This window comes from Neovison vison, chromosome 3, assembly GCF_020171115.1.
Source record: "Neovison vison isolate M4711 chromosome 3, ASM_NN_V1, whole genome shotgun sequence".
Classification (NCBI taxonomy): Eukaryota; Metazoa; Chordata; class Mammalia; order Carnivora; family Mustelidae; genus Neogale; species Neogale vison.
Genome location: NC_058093.1, coordinates 197,299,430 through 197,318,708, shown reverse-complemented (window position 1 = coordinate 197,318,708; position 19,279 = coordinate 197,299,430). Strand labels below are relative to the sequence as shown.

The following is a 19,279-nucleotide window of genomic DNA, read 5'->3' as shown; positions in this document are numbered from 1 at the left end:
TGAACTTCATACTTAGCACAGCACCTTCTTTCAAACCAGGAAACGACCTCTCTGGGTTGAGAACATCTGCCCTGGTGACTTAACATTAGCAACCAACTACCTCTCTTTTTAATAATAGTTGATTACTGGGGTCCAAGAGCACTTGGCTAAAATATCTCTAGTGACTTTTTTTTTTAAGATTTTTAATTTATTTATTTGACAGAGAGAAATCACAAGTAGGCAGAGAGGCAGGCAGAGAGAGAGAGAGAGGGAAGCAGGCTACCTGCTGAGCAGAGAGCCTGATGCGGGACTCGATCCCAGGACTCTGAGATCATGACCTGAGCCGAAGGCAGCGGCTTAACCCACTGAGCCACCCAGGCGCCCCTCTCTAGTGACTTTTAATGCATCTGCTTGTATGGAAGCTTTTGAGCCCCCGGAGGCAAGGACCACATCATCTTACTCCATTTTATGATCTCCGTGCCCAGCAGAGTGCCTGGCACATGAGCAATGTTCAATAAATGTGTGAAATGCAAGGTTGAAAAAGTGAGTAAATAGCCTGCCGTAATTTAGTACACTTCAACACATGGCTTAGTTTTATAAAACGAGCAGCCAGGACACGAGGATGTAAGCTTCCCCACTCTGAATTTGTCCAGGTTCATTGCTGGTACCATCTCCAGGCAGGAGACCCAGTTCTAGCACTGGCTCTGTCACTGGTGGGCTGAGATTCTCCATGTCATCAGAACCAGGGTGCCATTTTGGTCTATCTCCAGAGCTGTTTCATGCTTCCCAAAGGCTATTACAAAGGCAGAGGATTTGGGTTATGAACACCTCATTTAAAGGAAAACCCAAGAAAGATGAACAGTATTTACATCACTGGGTTAACTAGATGGTGGAGCTGCAATCCCCACACTGCCTCGTTGACATGTATCACTGGCCCCGACCTCTCTGTCCAGCTTCCTCTTGCACCATCCTCATCCATCAGGTCTGAAAATGCATCATGCTCCTTTCCACCTCAGGGCCTTTGCGTATGCTGTTACCATTCTGAGGAATGCTCTTCCTCTTCCTGTTTGCTGCTTAGCATCTACTTATCTTTCAGCTTTTAGTTCAGGGAAGCCTTCCCTGCAGCCTCCGCCTTTGACCTATGCCCCTGATGTATGTTGTCACAGTAGCTCTGAGCTTTATTTCATAGCACTTAACCAGTTTTTCATGACCTATTTGTGATTATTTAATTAAGGTCTGTCTCCTTCACTGTAAACAAGGATTCAGTCTGCTTTGCTCACTGTTGTGTCTCCAGTGGCCAGCAAAGCAGTACTTACTGTGGGCTCAAATTATTTTGTTTTTTTTGTTGTTGTTGTTGTTGTTAGATGTCCTAGGTGTGCACTTGGCTGAGAACCCAGAAATCATCCTTTATGGGACTGATTGAAGTGCCCTCCTCATCTGATAAACTCCTCTCAAAGACCACTCTGGTTCTTAACCTACCTTGTCTGCTGTGGTCCTGATTAATGTGTCTGGTTTCTTCATCTGAACCAACCTTACCCCACTAAGCTTCTGAATACCAGGCTTTTCTACTTACAACTTTTTAGGTAAAACTGTTGTCAGTGTTTACATATGGATTCAGAATTTCTTTCTTTGGGGGTATTTCTGTTTCTCTTTATAAGATCTGTCTACAAATTCTGAAAGCACCCTTAAACCAGTCTCTTCTGATGGCTGAGATAATTTCTGGCGGGGGAATGACAATACCATTCTTCTTAAGACAGAAGAATGCCGATGACAAAATATAGCAGCTCAGTTTTATCTCACGACTCTCCTCAGACAGACTGAGGGCTGACTCTTCCTAACAGAAACTGCTCACACATTTAAGTAACTTTCGGATGAGACAGATAAGCTGCTAATAATATTAAGATTCCCCATTTTTTAGTTATAAGTGCTGTAATTCAAAATAACGTGGTGGGGTGAGATGGGCACTGTAGATACAATAATCCTATGAGCTGAAATACATTTACCCACAAAATAATTTTTGACCTTTTTCATTCTTTGGTTTCCTGAAATTTTCCTACTTATTAGCATCTCATCAGTGTTCTACTTCTCTTTTCCCTGGGCAAGCTGGCATGCAGCCACGAGCCCAGCATAAAGAGAAGGAGAAATTTTCATATTTTGTATCTCGGACTGGAAATGAGCCTCTCCGGGGACATTTTCGGTTTCCAACAGCTCAGAATCAACTGCACCTTTCTCAGACTTCCTCTGCCCGAACCGGCCGTGCCTGAGGGAGAAAGCAAGCATTTATAAAGAACACAGCCAAGCCTCACCCCATTTCCCTTTTCAGCACCCTAATTAAAAAGGCTAAATGGGGTGGCTCCTCCACTCTCTTGAAAATCATCTCTGAAGTACCACTGAAACCTTTCAACAAAGGGGCATTTATACAGCACAATAGAACCTTGATATCTGCGATGCTTAGGAAAAAAAATACATTCCCATTCCCGAGGAAATTAACTTGCCAGGTTCGGTTTCAAGCGACTAACCTTCCTTATTTTGCTCCTGTATAATAAAAAGAAACCCGAGAAAATTCTTCTTCTTTATTATTAAAAATATTTTTTATTGAATGAAGCTGATCAATTCTCTTACAAGGGACAGAAATGCACACAGTATATTTTTTTAAAAAATTAAATTATAAGTTAAAAGGGAAGCGTTTTAGTCTCTAATGATAAAAAGAATGCATATAAAACCTGATCTTCCAATAAGCTTTTGTTTGTGTAAGTAGATGGGACCTACTACAGACCCAGATGAGATGGGGCTCTGTTCAGCTTTGGGACAGAAGGACCTCAATTGTCAGTAAGTGAGGAGATACTTTCCAGTTAAAAATATTTTGTATCATATATCATTTTATGTCTATTCTACACAGCAAAATCCAGGGGTAAAGCCACCAGTGAAGAGAATACTACTTCTCATAGATTTGCAGCTGACTCTGATAAGCTGTCAGTTATAATTTAAATGTATGCACAGGTTTTTTTTTAAAAGCAGATAGTTAAAACAGCATTTTACATGCAGGGGTTCTCTATTTGATGTCCACACTTTTAAAGAGCTTCTCCGGTATTTAACCGTAGTCTGCATCTTTACAGAAAAGTCCTTTTCTCTCTGAGCAGAATTCCACGTTTGTATATAGAGAATACACAGTAAGGTCTAATTTCTTACACATTAAAAAAAAAAAATGTCCTCATCATGAAAACAGTCAACTTGAAAACAAACAAAATATAGATGTTAAAAAATTAGCTTTCAGTTTCTGCTTCCCTTTGGTATTAAATGTTGTTTACAAAGGACTACAATCCCCTTTTTGTTTTCAAGGTTAAGTATTAGGTATTGATGTCTGCTTCCTGCCTTCCAAAGATGAGAAATTGGCTTCTGCAGGAAGGAAACACAGAGTTAATAAAATCGAGTCAAACAGAGCACTGGGTAGTGTGCTCTAAGTTCCGAATCTCTATGAAATAAACTATACATCCAGATTTTTATCTACATAAGGTCACGTAAAATACCATAAATATGAAAACTTCTCAGCAAAGAGAGGAAAAGCCCAGGAGAGGAAGAGGGCTCTCTACACTTCATGCTTTCACAGTGTTCTTGAGATGTTCTCTGCTTACAATGAAAGCACCTGAAATGATTACACTTTTTAACTTACCAAACTGGATTCTGAAGGAATTTTACATTTGAAATGCAGGTTTGATAGAAGGAAACACATATCAAGAAAGTGCTTACTACATCAATGAACCTTTCTTTCTTTTTTAAGTTTTTATTTTTATTTTTTAATAATAATAACTTTTAAAAAATATTTTATTTATTTAACAGACAGAGATCACAAGTAGGCAGAGAGGCCGGCAGAGAGAGAGGAGGAAGCAGGCTCCCTGCTGAGAAAAGAGCCTGATGCGGGGCTCGATCCCAGGACCCCGGGATCATGACCTGAGCCCAAAGCAGAGGCCTCAACCCACTGAGCCACCCAGGCACCCCTTAAGTTTTTATTTTTAAGTAATGCCTACACCCAATGTGGGGCTCAAACTCACAACCCTGTGACCAAGCGTCCCATGCTCCATGGACTGAGCTAGCCAGGCGCCCCAGTCAATGAAACTTTTTATAAAACCTGAAACCCCATGAAAACACTTCTTTCCAGACAGCCCACTGAAATGCTTAAATGTTCATTTTAAGAGAGAAGCAGGAGGGAGCGGCACGGAGAGGGAAAGAGAGAGGTAGCTTCCATACCCAGCGTGGAGCCCAATGCAAGGCTGGATCTCACCACCCTGAGATCACGACCTGAGCCGAAATCAAGAGTTGGATGCTTAACCAACTGAGCCACCCAAGCACCCCTGAAATGTTAATTTAGATTCTGATTTTGAAAGCTGTCTATAGCTGTGCCTGGGTGGCTCAGTTGGTTAAGCATCTGTCTTTGGCTCAGGTCGTGATCCCAGGGTCCTGGGATGGAGCCATCAGGCTCCCTGCTCAGTGGGGAGCCTGTTTCTCCCTCTCCCTCCGCTGCTCTCCCTGCTTGTGCTCTCTCTGGCCTGCTCTCTGTCAAATAAATAAATAAAATATTTTAAAAAATGAAAAAAGAAAGCTGTCTGTATTCACTTCCTTATGTTTAAAATTCTGGGCACTGAGATCAAGAACTTTTTGATTTGCATTTCTCATACAAATAATTGACATTTTACTGATTAAATTTAGAAGGTATGTATAAATAGGTCAAACAAGAGAAAGGAGTACAGATCAAACAAATGCATGGCCTTGACTCTACATTATCAATGTTCCCAAGTTACTTATCAAATATTAAGGGAGATAGAAAGGGAGATACACACAAAGGTGACTTACCTATGACCACAATGAACAGTGAAGTTGACTTTTGTGTTCTTCAATTACTAAGAAAGGTATTTTTCTGAGCTGACTCTTCTGCGACTTCTAAGTTCTATAATATAACTTCAAAATTAGTACTCAGGAAAGAAAAACTGGATAATACTTCAGACAATACACAAACATAGTAGAAATGCCTTTAGAACACCTTAAGGAATTAATGAAATACAAAGAAGTCATTTCATACAGCTACCATCCACCCAGCAAAGAGGTACTGATTTCCTATTCGTGTGTGGGGCCCTTTTGGGTCTAACTGCCTAGTGGTGAGGTTGTGTTTGCTTTTCCATGTATGCAATGCCTTCAGCTACGGCAATCAGCTAATGCCCAAATATAACTGGCTCTTTGTCAGCCTTAATATGAACTGTCGTGAGCCCTTGATAGAGACAGTGGTCACCAACAGGAATGAACAACTCTAAGTACCCCTGTTAATTAAAGTACCTACTAAAGGCTTGGTTAGCATTGCCAGTTGTTTCAGGAGAGATATTTTTAAAAAGAAGCAGCAAAAAAAGGAAAGAGGAGGAAGATACCTGGAAAGACATGGGTAGACGCGGGTGGTAAACTTTACCACCGGGTAAGCCCCCCTTCTCAGCCTCTTTCTCCTCCCCGTGGGGCCTGCATTTGAGCTGGGCTAGGGTTATTCTCTGGGTTTTCACTCATGCTGCTTCCTCTCTGCTCAAACAGCCTTCTTATGTATTTTATAACCTGATGTATTTTATTTTATTCATTTAGAAACATTATTCTAATGGGAAAAGATATTTGCAAATGACCTAGTGCATAAAGGGCTAGCATCCAGAATCTTTAAGGAACTCAACAAAATCAATATCCCCAAAATAAGTAATCCAGCTAAGAAATGGGCAGAACCCATGAACAGATATTTCTCCAAAGAAGACATCCAAATGGCCAAGAGACACATGCAAAAACGCTCAGCATCACTTATCATCAGGGAAATACAAAGCACAACCATGGTATCATCTCACCCCTGTCAGAGTGGCTAAAATTAACCACTCAGGAAACAACAGGTGTTGGTGAGGATGTAGAGAAAGAGGAGCCTTTTGCACTGTTGGTCGGAATGCGAACTGGTACAGCCACTCCGGAGAAGAGTATGGTGATTCCTCTAAAGTTAAAAATGGAGATCCCCTACAACCCAGGAATTGCAGTAGTAGGTATTTATCCAAAGGACAGAAAAATGCTGACTCAAAGGGTTACATGCAACTGATGTTTACGGCAGCACTATCAACGATAGCCCAGTTATGGAAAGAGCCCAAATGTCCATTGACTGATGAACGGATAAAGAAGATGTGCTGTATGTAGACAACGGAATGTGACTCAGCCATCAGAAAGAATGAAATCTTGCCATTTGCAGCAACATAGACGGAACCAGAGTGTATTATGCTGAGCGAACGAAGAGAAAGACAGATACCATATGGTTTCACTCAAATCTGGAATTGAAGAAACAAAATAGATGAACATAGGGGAAGGGGAGGAAACTTAAAATAAGATAAAAACAGAGAAGGAGAAAACCATAAGAGACTCTTAGCTAGAGAGAACTGAGGGTTGCCGGAGGGGACGTCGAATGGGCGACGGGTGTGGAGGAGGACACGCTGGGATGCGTACTGGGTGTTACGTGTAAGTGATGAATCACTGAATTCTAGTCCTGAAACCAGTACTACACTACATGTTAACTAACTTGAATTAAAAAAAAAAAGAATACATATCAAAACAAATAAACATCATTCTAAAGGGGATCTGTAGGGTTTATCAGCCCGTGATTAAAATTAAAAAAAAAAAAGGTTAAGAGCCCTAAGAGCTTCGATCCCGGGTTTCGGCACAAAAAAAAAAAAAAGAGCCCCAAGAGCCCTGGCAGACAACACCAACAGTTTCAAACCAGCAATGAGGGCGTCCAGTCCCGTGTACTTGTCAAAAGTCCAAATTCAGATTCCAGCGGAATCTCTCCCCCTCCCCACCTCTCAGGTAAGTAGGAAGCCTGCCGTAGGGGAAGGTGATGTGGTCAGCTGTGCAGCGTTTTATTCTTTCTTTCCTTTTTTCCTCTTTTTAAATTATCGGGGGCTCTTGTTAAATAGCTAATACGCTGACATAAAATAAACAAACATATATTCTTCTCCCCATCCCCTTTGTACATGTGAAGAATACCACAGAGACCCTTCAATATCTCGCTTCTATTCACTTATTAATAAATCCCAGGAGTATTTCCACGTCCTAGGTCTTCCTTATTCTGGTTAACGGCTCCATAATGTTCCACTATGTGGACGTACCATTATGACTCCCTCCGTTCCTTTTTGCTGGTCACCTGATTGCTTCCGAACCTTCGCTACTACAAAGCAATCCTGCAACAAAAAACTTGGACCTGGGCCACTTTATACACATGTGGGTGTACTTGTAGGAGAGAGTCCCAGAGTGATATTGCTGTGTCAAAGGATCAGGTCCGCAATTTTGGGAAACAGTGCTAAGTTCCCCACCAGAAGGTTTGGATCACTATTTGCACCTCCAGCTATGTCTAAGAATGCGCTGCAGAAAAAGGCTTTGAAATAAGACCCTTGTTTTCAGCACCAGATGGCAAAAAATGGTGAGGCAGAAAGGCCTCTCAGAACCTTATCCTGCTTCCCTATCGCAAAAATTAAGGATTTTTAACAAATTATTTGCTTTTTCCTGTAACTACCTACACCCAATTCATAGGACCAAAGGGAAGGAGTTGTAAAATATGTCGCCAAGTAGATTTCTTTGTTTTGTTTTTTGAAAGATTTTATTTATTTGAGAGACAGAGAATGCTCTGAGCATGAGCAGGGGGAGGGGCAGAAGAAGGAGGGGAAGTAAACTCCTCGACAGGCGCAAGGTTCTATCCCAGGACCCTGGGATCATGACCTCAGGCAAAGGCAGAGCGACACTTAACCAACTGAGCGCCCAGACACTTTTAGATTTCTGTTAATTGAATTGTTTTTGCAACATTTCCAGAATTAGTTAATAATCTTCTGGAAGGGGTGCCTGGGTGGCTCAATGGGTTAAAGCCTCTGCCTTCGGCTCAGGTCATGATTCCAGGGTCCTGGGATCGAGCCCCGCATCTGGCTCTCTGCTCGGCAGGGAGTCTGCTTCCCTTCCTCTCTCTGCCTGCCTCTCTGCCTACTTGTGATCTCTGTCTGTCAAATAAATAAATAAAATCTTTAAAAAAAAATAATAATCTTCTGGAAAATTTGTTACATCTGCAGCCAATATTTTTTCCAACTAATTCCAGATGATTATCTGATTCCGGTTGGGATGTTAAGTAAGAGATTTCATCACTCTTCCTCACCCCTAAGATGAAAGGTTGAGATTGTGTACCTCTTCTGGGTCTTTCTAGCTCAAAAATTCTCTTAAACCAAGTTATCGTCAACGTCAACAGCTTGTGCATGTTTTCAGTCTATAGCTGAGGTTACTGTTTTGTCTTTTTCCTGTTCTTCTTGTTCATGTCCATCGCAGGTGTTTATTGGGCAATCTCTGGACCAGGTACAGTGTGTGCTACAACAAGGGGGGCCGGGGTGAGGAAGAGGGGCTCCTGAAGGGGCTCACAGAGGAGAGGGAGACAAGCATGTAACCTACCACGCACTGTGACCCGCACGCTCACGGAGACACACAAGCAGAAACACACAGCCGTGTCGGGAGGACAGAAGTGAAGGAGAGCTCAGATTTTATCTCAGATAGGAATTTAACATAAAATCCCACGGAAGAGGGTAAGAGCCTGAGGCTGTGAGAATGAATAGGAGTCTGTCCAGTAGATCATGCTGAAGGACGGTCAGTTCTGCTGGAACACTTGTTTTGAAAATATAAAGTTGTTCTGACACAGCCAATATAGTACGGAACTATTTGGGCATAATGTGAAGTTTGCATTTATTTATGTGCAACTTTGTCCATGAGAAACACTAGGTAACCCGTACCTAGCTGGACCGAGCCATGGCACGCAGGACTACATACATCCACCCGTACCCCTCAAACATCCGCTGGCCTCGCTGGTGTGCTATAAGCCACCCCCATTCACATCGGCGTCCAGTTACCTTCCCGCCACTTCCCAGTGAATCACAAGCTGCCACTTCCCGGACACCTAAAGTGCCATATTTATTGCAATATTTATGTATTTCTTAACCACCTAGCAGGTATAAAAACTCCTACAATTTTGATTACATTCCTATCCTTTAAAAAAAAAAAGTATCACTGGCAAAGTGTTCGGGTGTTACGCTTCTAATCCCATTTTTCCTGTAAGCCTGTGAGGTTTTTATTACAGAATTTTGCATTGTGTGGTCCTATTTAGGAATCCGTAAGTTGTATTACAGAGGTAATGTGGTTATTAAAGTATGAAACAAGGCTGTGATATAATAATATGCACTTTCTAAAAAGTTTAAGTAATCTCTATACCCCATGAGGGGCTCGAACTCACAACCCCAAGATCAAGAGTCACACACTCCACAGACTAAGCCAACCTTTGCACTCTCCCCCTACCTTTTTTAAAAAAAATGTTTTATTTATTTATTTGAAAGAGAGAGTGACAGAGAACACGAGCAGGGAGTAGAGGGAGAAGCAGGCTCCCCGCTGAGCAGGGACCCAGACGCCGGACTTGATCTCGAGACCCCGGGATCATGACCCCAGCCAAACACAGACAGATGCTTAACTGACTGAGCCACCCAGGCACCCCACACTTTTTTCTTCTTTTTTTAAGAGATTTTATTTATTTCTTTGCAAGACAGAGACAAAGAAAGTGAGCAGGAGCTGGGGGAGCGGCAGAAGGGGAAGCAGGCTCCCGCCAAGCAGGGAGCCTGACACCGGGCTCAATCCCAGGATCCTGAGATCATGACTTGAGCTGAAGGCAGATGCTTAACCGACTGAGCGACCCAGGCATCCCTGCACTCTTCTTTATTAAAGCATTAAATAAATAAGATCTAGCAGCAGGTCTACTATTCTATAATTCTGAGGTCGTGGTTAAGTTCTAAAGGGTATTTCAAGATATCTGCAATAACTATAATGTGATATGAAACCATGTGTCATCTCTACTGGGGACAAAGTCATAGGTTTTATATACTCCTATGGCTTGTTTTCTATATTTATAATTAAAGGAAATGCTAAATTTCAACTAGAGGTTAATTAAAAGAACTTAGGTGTGATTTCTATTCCCATCAAAGTTTATGAATCCCCTGAATTCTATTCGATAAACTGATTAAAAATCTCAGCCCAACAAATCCAAAGAGAAAAAAAGTAGATTAATAGTCCCCAGGGGCTAAGGGAGAGGGAAAGGAGAGGGACTGCTAATGGGTACAGGGTTTGTTTTGGGATGATGAAAATGTTCTAAAATTGGATTAGGGTGACAGTTACACAATTCTGTAAATATGCTAAAACCACTGGATTGTACACTTCACATGGAAGAACATTATATTATGTATATTATATCTCAATGAAGCTGTTTAAAAAAAAACACTTATGAATACTGAAAAGCACTTTCTTTCCCAAAGTAAATAAATTGCTTCACTAATGCCTTCTGTCAAAAGAAAATCTTCCCAGAAAACACCACAAAGTCCATCAGGGCTTCCACTCTGAAAAGCTCACATGGCATGAGTGGCATATTTACTTCAAAAGTCACTATTTTGGGGGCCCAAATTAGTCTTTGAGGTAATCTTTGAAACTACATTGAAGGTCATGGCCATGAGTGTGTTGATTCTAGGATGGTTAATGTTCTTGGGGAGCCTGGCTGCCTCAGTTGGAGTGTGCAACTCTTGATCTCAAGAGTTGCGAGTTTGAGCCCTACACTGGGTATAGAGATAAAAATAAAATAAAATAAATTAAAAATAAAATAAAATAAAAAAATAAATAAAAGTAAAAAATAAAATCTTCAAAAAAATAATAAAACGATTAATGTTCTAGTTTCATATCTGTGTCACAAGGAAACAGCTTCATGGAACTCTGAATTTAATAAAATACCAGTATGATAGAAAGCTAAGCAAGCAATGCCACCAGAGAGCATTTCACTGACCAAGACAAGGATGTCCACTCTCAGCACTGATAAGACCCGCACTATGCGGGTCTTAGCCAGAGCAATAAGGTAAGAAAAAGACATAACCTAAAGATTATAAAAAGAAATTATTTATGAATGACATGACTGTCTATGTAGAAATTGCTAAGAATCTACAGAAAACCTACTAGAATAGGTGAATTTAGTTAAGAACAATTTACAAAAGTCAACTGCAGTCCTCTATACCATCAACAGACAAGGAAAGAGTGAAATTTAAAGTATCATGTATCATAGAATCAATAAACAAAATAATAGGAAGAAAAGTAACAAAAATGTACAAGACCCCTATGAACGCTACAAAATATGGTTAAGGGAAATGAAAGAAGATCTAAATAAACGGAGATAAACTCTGTCCACAAATGTCAATTCTTGGGCACCTGGGTGGTGCAGTTGTTAAGTGTCTGCCTTCAGCTAAGGTCACGATCTCAGGGTCCTGGGATCGAGTCCCGAATTGGGCTCCCTGCTCACTGGGGAGTTTGCCTCTCCCTCTGCCACTCCCCTGCTTGTGCTTTCTCCCTCTCAAATAAGTGAATAAAATCTTTAAAATGATGTCAATTATTCCTAAAGTTATCTATAAATTCAATGAAATCAGAATATCAGAGTTATTTTTATAAAAATTGACAAGTTGGTTCTAAAACGGCTATGGCACCGCCAAAGATCTAGGATAGACAAAGCAATTTTGCAAAAAAGAAGAACAAAGTAGATCACACATACTACTTGATTTCAGGACCTTATTTTTTTTTCTTTTTCAGATTGTTAGCTAATTTTTTAAAAAAGATTTTTATTTATTTATTTGAGATAGAATGAGAGAAAGAGCACAAGCATGGGGAGCAGCAGCCAGAAGGAGAAGCAGTCTCCCTGCCAAGCAGGGAGCAGGATGTGGGGCTTGATCCCAGGACTCTGGGATCATGACCTGAGCCAAAGGCAGACGCTCAACTGACTGAGCCACTCAGGCACCCCTGATTTCAGGACTTTCTACAGAGTTTACATAATCAATACAGTGTGGTCTAAGGAGAACAACCAGATCAATAGGACTGATCAGAGTCTAAAAATAGACCCTTGCACATACAGGCAACTGATTTTCAACAAAGTTGTCAAAAGTAATTCAACAAAAACAGGACAGTCTTCTCAACAAACGGTGCTGGAACTGGCTATCTATGTGAAGCAAAATGAGCCTGATCCTTACTTCATATCATCTGCAAAAATTAAACTGATATGAACCAAAAACCTAACAGAACTTTAAAACTTTCAGGAGGAGAAAATATTCACACCCTTGGGGTAGGTTCCTCAGGATACAAAGAGCACCATCTGAAAAAAATTGGTAAATGGACTTCATTAAGATTTTGCCTTTCTGGGGCACCTGGGTGGCTCAGTGGGTTAAAGCCTCTGCCTTCGGCTCAGGTCATGATTCCAGGGTTCTGGGATAGAGCCCCGCATCGGGCTCTCGGCTCAGCGGGGAGCTTGCTTCTTCCTCTCTCTCTCTGCCTGCCTCTCTGCCTACTTTTGATCTTTGTCTGTCAAATAAATAAATAAAATATTTTTTTTAAAGATTTTATTTATTTATTTGACAGAGATCACAAGTAGGCAGAGAGAGAGAGAGAGAGAGGAGGAAGCAGGGAAGCAGGCTCCCTGTGGAGCAGAGAGCCAGATGCGGGGCTTGATCCCAGGACCATGGGATCATGACCTGAGCCAAAGGCAGAGGCTTTAACCCACTGAGGCACCCAGGTGCCTCTAAATAAATAAAATCTTTAAAAAAAAAAAAAAGGATTTTGCCTTTCTGCTCTTCAAAAACACTTAAGAAAATAAAAAGGCAAACCACAAACTGGGAGAAAATATTCACAATATATCTGACAAAAGACAAAGGCCTGTGTGCAGACTATGTTAAGAACTCTTATAATTCAGTAACAGAGGAAGCAATTCAAATTTAAAATGGCAGAAGGCTTGAACAGACACCTCACAAGAGAAGATATGTGAAAAGTCAATAAGCACGTGAAGAAAAGATGCACATCATCAGATTATCAAGAAAACACAAGTGAAGGGGCAACCAAATGCCACTCCCCATTTACTGAGACGGCTAAAATCAAGTGGACTGACAAAACCAAGTGCTGACGAGGATGCAGAGCCCCTGGAAAGCGCATACACTGCTGGTAGGGACGTGAAGCGTCCAACTACCTTAAAAACCAGTGTGGCAGTTCATTAAAAAGTTAAACATACAACTGTCCTGTAACTAGTGATTCTACTTCTAGGTATTTTCCTCAGAGCAATAAAAACATATGTACATTAAAAAGGGCTCATATAGGGCACCAGGGTGGCTCAGTCAGTGAAACATCTGCCTTCGGCTCAGGTCATGATCCCAGGGTCCTGGGATCGATCCCCCGTCAGGCTCCTTGCTCAGTGGGAATCTGCTTCTCCCTCTCCCTCTGCCCCTCCCTCCCCCCAAGAGCGTGGATGCTCGCTCTCTCTCTCTCTCAAATAAATAAAATCTTTAAAAAAAAAAAGACTTATGTAAAAACATTAATAGCAACTTTATTTGTAATAGTCCCAAACTGGAAACAACCCAAATGTCCAATCAACAGGTGAAGAGACAAACCGTGGTCTATTCATACAACGGAACACTAACCCACAATAAAAAGGAGTGAAGCACCAACACTTAAGACAAGGACACACTCAAATAATTCTACTGAAAGAAGCTAGACAAAGAGCACATATTGTATGAGTGCATTTATATTACATTCTAGAATAGGCAAAACTCTTCTCTCATGATAAAAATCAGACTGGTTGTTTCCTGGGGTGGGTATAATTCCAAAATTATATGAAACCCTGGGAGGGTTTCATTCCAAAAATCATGGAGGAACTTTCCTGGGGTGATAGAAATGTTCTATATCCTGACTGGGATATTGGTTATGTGAGCATGTATACCTTTGCCTAAACTCACTGAACTAGTGATCTGTACTAGTTTTTTCCTTCTTTCCTTCCTTTTTTCTTTCTTTCTCTCTCTCCAAGAGGGAAAGAGAGAACTCAAGCTGGGAAGAGGGACTCCCCACTGAGCAGGGAGCCAGATGTGGGGTGCAATCCCAGGACCCTGAGATCATGACCTGAACTGAAGGCAGACGCTTAACTGAGCCACCCAGGCACCCCATGGACTAGTTTTCATTAAAGAATGAGCATATACACATTAAAGTCTACAGACAGTTGATTTTAAAAGAAGCATCCCAGGTTCTTACAGACCTTTTTTTATTATAGTTTTTTAGTCCGGGATACAAAAAAGTTTAATTTGATGGCTTCCAAGTTATCTTTTTTTAAAGATTTTATTTATTTATTTGACAGAGAGAGATCACAAGTAGGCAGAGAGGCAGGCAGAGAGAGAGAGGAGGAAGCAGGCTCCCTGCTGAGCAGAGAGCCCGATGCGGGACTTGATCCCAGGACCCTGAGATCATGACCTGAGCCGAAGGCAGTGGCTTAACTCACTGAGCCACCCAGGCGCCCTGATGGCTTCCAAGTTATCTTGACGCACACAGCACACCCAACTAATAATGTACCTGGTCTCTTAAATTTAAAGCATCAATTCCAAGCTCTTACTTTACAGTTAGGAAAATGGAGCCCAAGTATCCTGATTTCAAGTTCAACGTTATTTTCCTATTTACGTTAAGGCTATAAAATCCACAAAGCAACTTATACCCCTGCTACTGAAATGTTACTGTGCTTAGAAAAACCAATCAAAATTAACATGAAAAACACTCCCTGAAGGACTGACAGATTTAGAATGACTATTTTGCAATTCCTAGTGAAATAATAGATCTAGAGATACCTGCGTGGCTCAGTTGGTTAAGAATCTGCCTTCAGCCTAGGTGATGATCTCAGGCTCCTGGAACCAAGCCCCATATCAGGCTCCCTGCTCAATGGGGAACCTGCTTCTCCCTCTCCCCATGCCCCTCCTCCCTGCTCTTGCTCTATCTCAAATAAATAAAAATCTTTTAAAAATTAAAAAAAAGAAATAATATATCTAAGTAATAATAATATAAGAATGCTAAAATCATTATGTGAACTTTATGATAATAGAAATTCAGGCTGACAAATTTTTGATCAAGCTTTATATACACAAGTCGCACAACCGGATTTTAGGGTCCTCCTGATATGAGGGAATCGGCAGCAGGCGGCATCACCAGTGAAAGAGCGATGCCAAAGCAAAGAAAAACCCCAACCTGATCCCAAGTCTAATCAAGTCACTAGATCTACATACCAGTTCCTAGGAGTCATGCAGCATAGAGGAATGTGTTAAGTAACAGTGAGGACAGTTAGCAAGACCCAGAATGTGGGAAATTCTACAGGACAAATGACCCAATGTTTCTTCCACAAATAAATGGCATTAACAAATGAAGAAGGTGGGGCGCCTGGGTGGCTCAGTGGGTTAAGCCTCTGCCTTCGGCTCAGGTCATGATCCCAGATCGAGCCCCACATCGGGCTCTCTGCTCAGCAGGGAGCCTGCTTCCTCCTCTCTCTGACTGCCTCTCTGCTTACCTGTAATTTCTGTCTGTCAAATAAATAAATAAAATCTTTAAAAAAAAAAATGAAGAAGGAGAGGCGCGTGGGTGGCTCAGTAGGTTAAGCGTCTGCCTTCAGCTCAGGTCATGATCCCAGGGTCCTGGGATTGAGCTCCACATCAGGCTCCCTGCTCAGCGATGAGCCTGCTTCTCCCTCTCCCTCTCCCTGCTGCTCTAATTGTGCTATCTCTCTGTCAAATAAATAAATAAAATCTTTTTAAAAAAATAAAAATTAAAAATAGAAAATGAAGAAGGATTAGAAGAAAGAGGAAGAAGTAAGAAGAAAGATGGGGAAGGAACTGTCAGTGATTAAAAGAGACTTTATTATTTTTTTTCAAGTTTATTTATTTATTTTTTTACTAATCTCTACACCCAATGTGGGGCTCAAACTCACAACCCTGAGATCAAGAGTTATAAGCTCTCTGACTGAGCCAGCCAGGTGCTCCTCAAGAGACACTTTATTGGGCACCCGGGTGGCTCAGTGGGTTAAAGCCTCTGCTCAGGTCATGATCTCAGGATCCTGGTATCGAGCTCCGCATCAGGCTCTCTGCTCAGCAGGGAGCCTACTTCCCTTCCTCTCTCTGCCTGTCTCTCTGCCTACTTGTGATCTCTGTCTGTCAAATAAATAAATAAAATCTTTTTTTAAAAAAAAGATACTTTTTTTCAAAAAAGATTTTATTTATTTGAGAGAGAGAGTGAGAGAGCAAAGGCCGGGGGTGGGGGGCAGGGCAGAGGAGAGGGAGAAGCAGGCTCCCCAGCAGATGCCCAACCAACTGAGCCACTAGGTGCCCCGTAATATTCTACTTCCGTATTTGACATTTTCTATACTAAAATATATACTTTTTATAGCCCCAAGAATTTGTATTCATGTACCCAGGCGATCAGAAAGAGGAAGTCTGAGTGCAGTGACATTTGAGTGTGATTCTGCACTCATCTTTGAAACCAGCATGCTACCTCTCTGCCTCAGAGACACAAAGGAACTTCTCCTTTATGGGATGGATGGGATCCTGACCCGTGATGTATGCCGATGAGTACTCAGTGGAATGTTGAGATACGTAAATAGGGTCAAAAGAAAAATAAGCACGTACGTTTCTGGCACTGCTGCTGAGATTCTCAGAGCTGATGGGGAGCAGAGTACTCAGCTCCAGGTCTGTAACCATCTGGCGAGACTCTGCCAGCAAACGCTGAAGCTTACTTGTGGGTGAAAAGTCATCCTGGGAAGACAACACAACGTAAGCATTCAAGGAATCAGGAAGCATTTTTAAATGTTTATGGTTAGAAGCACAATCTTATAAACACAAATGTTAACTCCCCATAAATACTTCTCTGACTTTAGGCATTACATGTCATGCAGCACATTAAGTACTAGAACAGCCAAATTCCATTTATTTCTTAGAACCTACTTAGCTAGGGGCACGTGGGTGGCTCAGTCGGTTAACCTTCTGACTCTTGGTTTTGGCTCAGGTCCTGATCTCAGGGTCATGAGATAGAGCCCCAGGTCTGGCTCTCCACTCAGTGTGGGGTCTGCTTCCGTCTCTCTCTCCCTCTCTCAGCTGAGTGGACTCTCTTTCTAACAAATAAATCTTTAAAAAAAAAAAAAAAGACCTACTTGGCTAAATAATTTGACTTCAACAGAACTTACAACTAATATCTATGTGATGAAAAGAATTGTAGGCTAGGGCACCCGGCTGCCTCAGTAGGTAGACCATTTGACTCTTGATCTTGGGGTTGTGAGTTTGAACTCCACACTGGGTGTAAAGATTAAAGATAAAAAATCTTGGGGCGCCTGGGTGGCTCAGTGGGTTAAAGCCTCTGCCTTCGGCTCAGGTCATGATCTCAGGGTCCTGGGATCGAGCCCTGCATCGGGCTCTCTGATCAGCGGGGAGCCTGCTTCCTCCTCTCTCTCTCTGCTTGCTTGTGCTCTCTCTCTCAAATAAATGTATAAATAAAATCTTTTAAAAAATCTTAAAAAAAAAAAAACAAAAAAAAGAATCCTAGGCATTGTTTAGCTCTCTTAAATCAATTTTCTTTTTTTTTTTTTAAGATTTTGTTTATTTATTTGACAGACAGCTCATAAGTAGGCAGAGAGGCAGGCAGAGAGAGAAGAGGAAGCAGGCTCCCTGCTAAGCAGAGAGCCTGATGTGGGGCTCTCTGAGCCCCTGAGCTGAAGGCAGAGGCTTTAACCCACTGAGCCACCCAGGCACCCCCTTACATCAATTTTCTAAAGCCATAATTAGCTTGCTAATTTGTGTTAGCCAAAATACTGGCAAAATGTAGCTTTGACACTAAAAGCTTGTAAGCTTTTTAAAATAAGTGGATATGTGCCTTAATTTGTTCTTGTTTAATTTTCAACTTTGGTATATGAAGTTTTAGCATGACAACCACACTCCAAGATACCTAGACTAATTTTTTCACTAAGGAAAGTTGATTCTGGGCACCTGGGTGGCTCAGTTGGTTAAACATCTGCCTTCGGCTCAGGTCACGATTCTGGAGTCTGGGATCAAGCCCCATGTTGGGCTCCCTGCTCAGCAGGGAATCTGCTTCCCCCTCACCCTCTGCTCCTTCTCTTTCTTACACTCTCTCTCTCAAATAAATAAATAAAATCTTAAAAAAAAAATTAAGGAAAGTTAACTCTAGGGGTTCCTGGGTAGCTCAGTTAAGCATCTGACTCTTGATCCTGGCTCAGGTTTTGATTTGGGAGTTGTGAGTTTAAGCCCCACATCAGGCTTCACGCTGGGTGTGGAGCCTACTTAAAAAAAGAAAAAAAAAAAAGTTAATTCTAATTTTCCAGGAACAAAGATGATCACTACTGACCTGGCTCTAGACGATATCTGTGTGCACACACGTGTATTCACACACACCTAAATATATATGTATATATGGACAATGTAAGCATGCGATGTCATATACTGCTTCAGAAAAATAGGTACAAACATTGAAAAAAGGGTCTCATGAGAGCTAAGAAAGATAGTAGCAAATACCTGAAACCATACCCACAATGAAAGGGATTCTATTCATCAGAGCCTATGCTCCTTTGGAATTCTGGCCTCTGAGCCCCTCCTCTCATTCCCAGGCAACACTGATCTGTTTTCTGTCACCAGAGAAGAGTTTGCATTTTCTGGAATTTTATATAAACTCATTCATCCTTTCGTCTGTCTGGCATCTTTCACTCAGCATGATTATCTTGAGATTCACTCATGTTACGCACGTATTAAGTAGTTATTCTTTTTTGTTCCTGAGAAGTATTCCATCGCATGGATATACCACAGTTTGTCTCTTTACCTAATGATGTGTATTTGGGTGGTTTCTGTTTGTTTGTTTTTTTAATATTTTATTTATTTATTTGACAGAGAAAGACGGAGCACAAGCAGGGAAAGTGGGAGAGGGAGGAGCAGGCTTCCCACTGAGCAGAGAGCCTGATGCGGGGCTTGATCCCAGGACCCTGAAGGCAGATGCCTAACCAACTGAGCCACCCAGAAGCCCCTTGTTTCCAGTTTTTTTAGCTAATACAAATAAAGCTGCTTAAATATTCACATGCCAGTCCCCATGTGGCCATGTTTCCATTCCTCTAGCAGTGGAACAGCTGGGTCATACGGCAGGTGTATATTTAACTTTTTAAGCAATTACCAAAGTGTTTCCCCAAATGAATTTCCCTCCCACCAGTGAATGAAAGTCCGTGTTGCTCCAGATTCTAGGTAACACTTGGTAGAATCAATTTTTAACAAAAAGAACACTCATCAGATACCTGTTAGGGACCAGGCCCTGGAGTCACATCTAGACCAAGCAACTGTAACGTTATTATTGCATACTAGCATGTAAGAAACTG

At 41.6% G+C, this 19,279-nt stretch overlaps 1 protein-coding gene across 7 annotated transcripts in view; it reads right to left on the bottom strand.

Annotated features, from left to right (window-relative positions):
* Nucleotides 1-2,592: 2,592 nt before the first annotated feature.
* Nucleotides 2,593-19,279, bottom strand: part of CCDC62 (coiled-coil domain containing 62) — a 44,272-nt gene continuing 27,585 nt past the window's right edge. For 6 of the 7 annotated variants that reach the window (XM_044243460.1, XM_044243461.1, XM_044243465.1 and 3 more), the window contains 3 exons: nucleotides 16,542-16,667; nucleotides 4,828-4,921; nucleotides 2,593-3,375 (listed from right to left, as the gene is read on the bottom strand). In XM_044243460.1, coding sequence (XP_044099395.1) covers nucleotides 4,868-4,921; nucleotides 16,542-16,667 — 180 coding nt within the window. In that variant the 3' untranslated portion in view covers nucleotides 2,593-3,375; nucleotides 4,828-4,867. Of the gene's footprint in view, nucleotides 3,376-4,827; nucleotides 4,922-12,170; nucleotides 12,221-16,541; nucleotides 16,668-19,279 lie in introns of those variants that run through there. The other variant, XM_044243462.1, reaches the window with a different exon arrangement.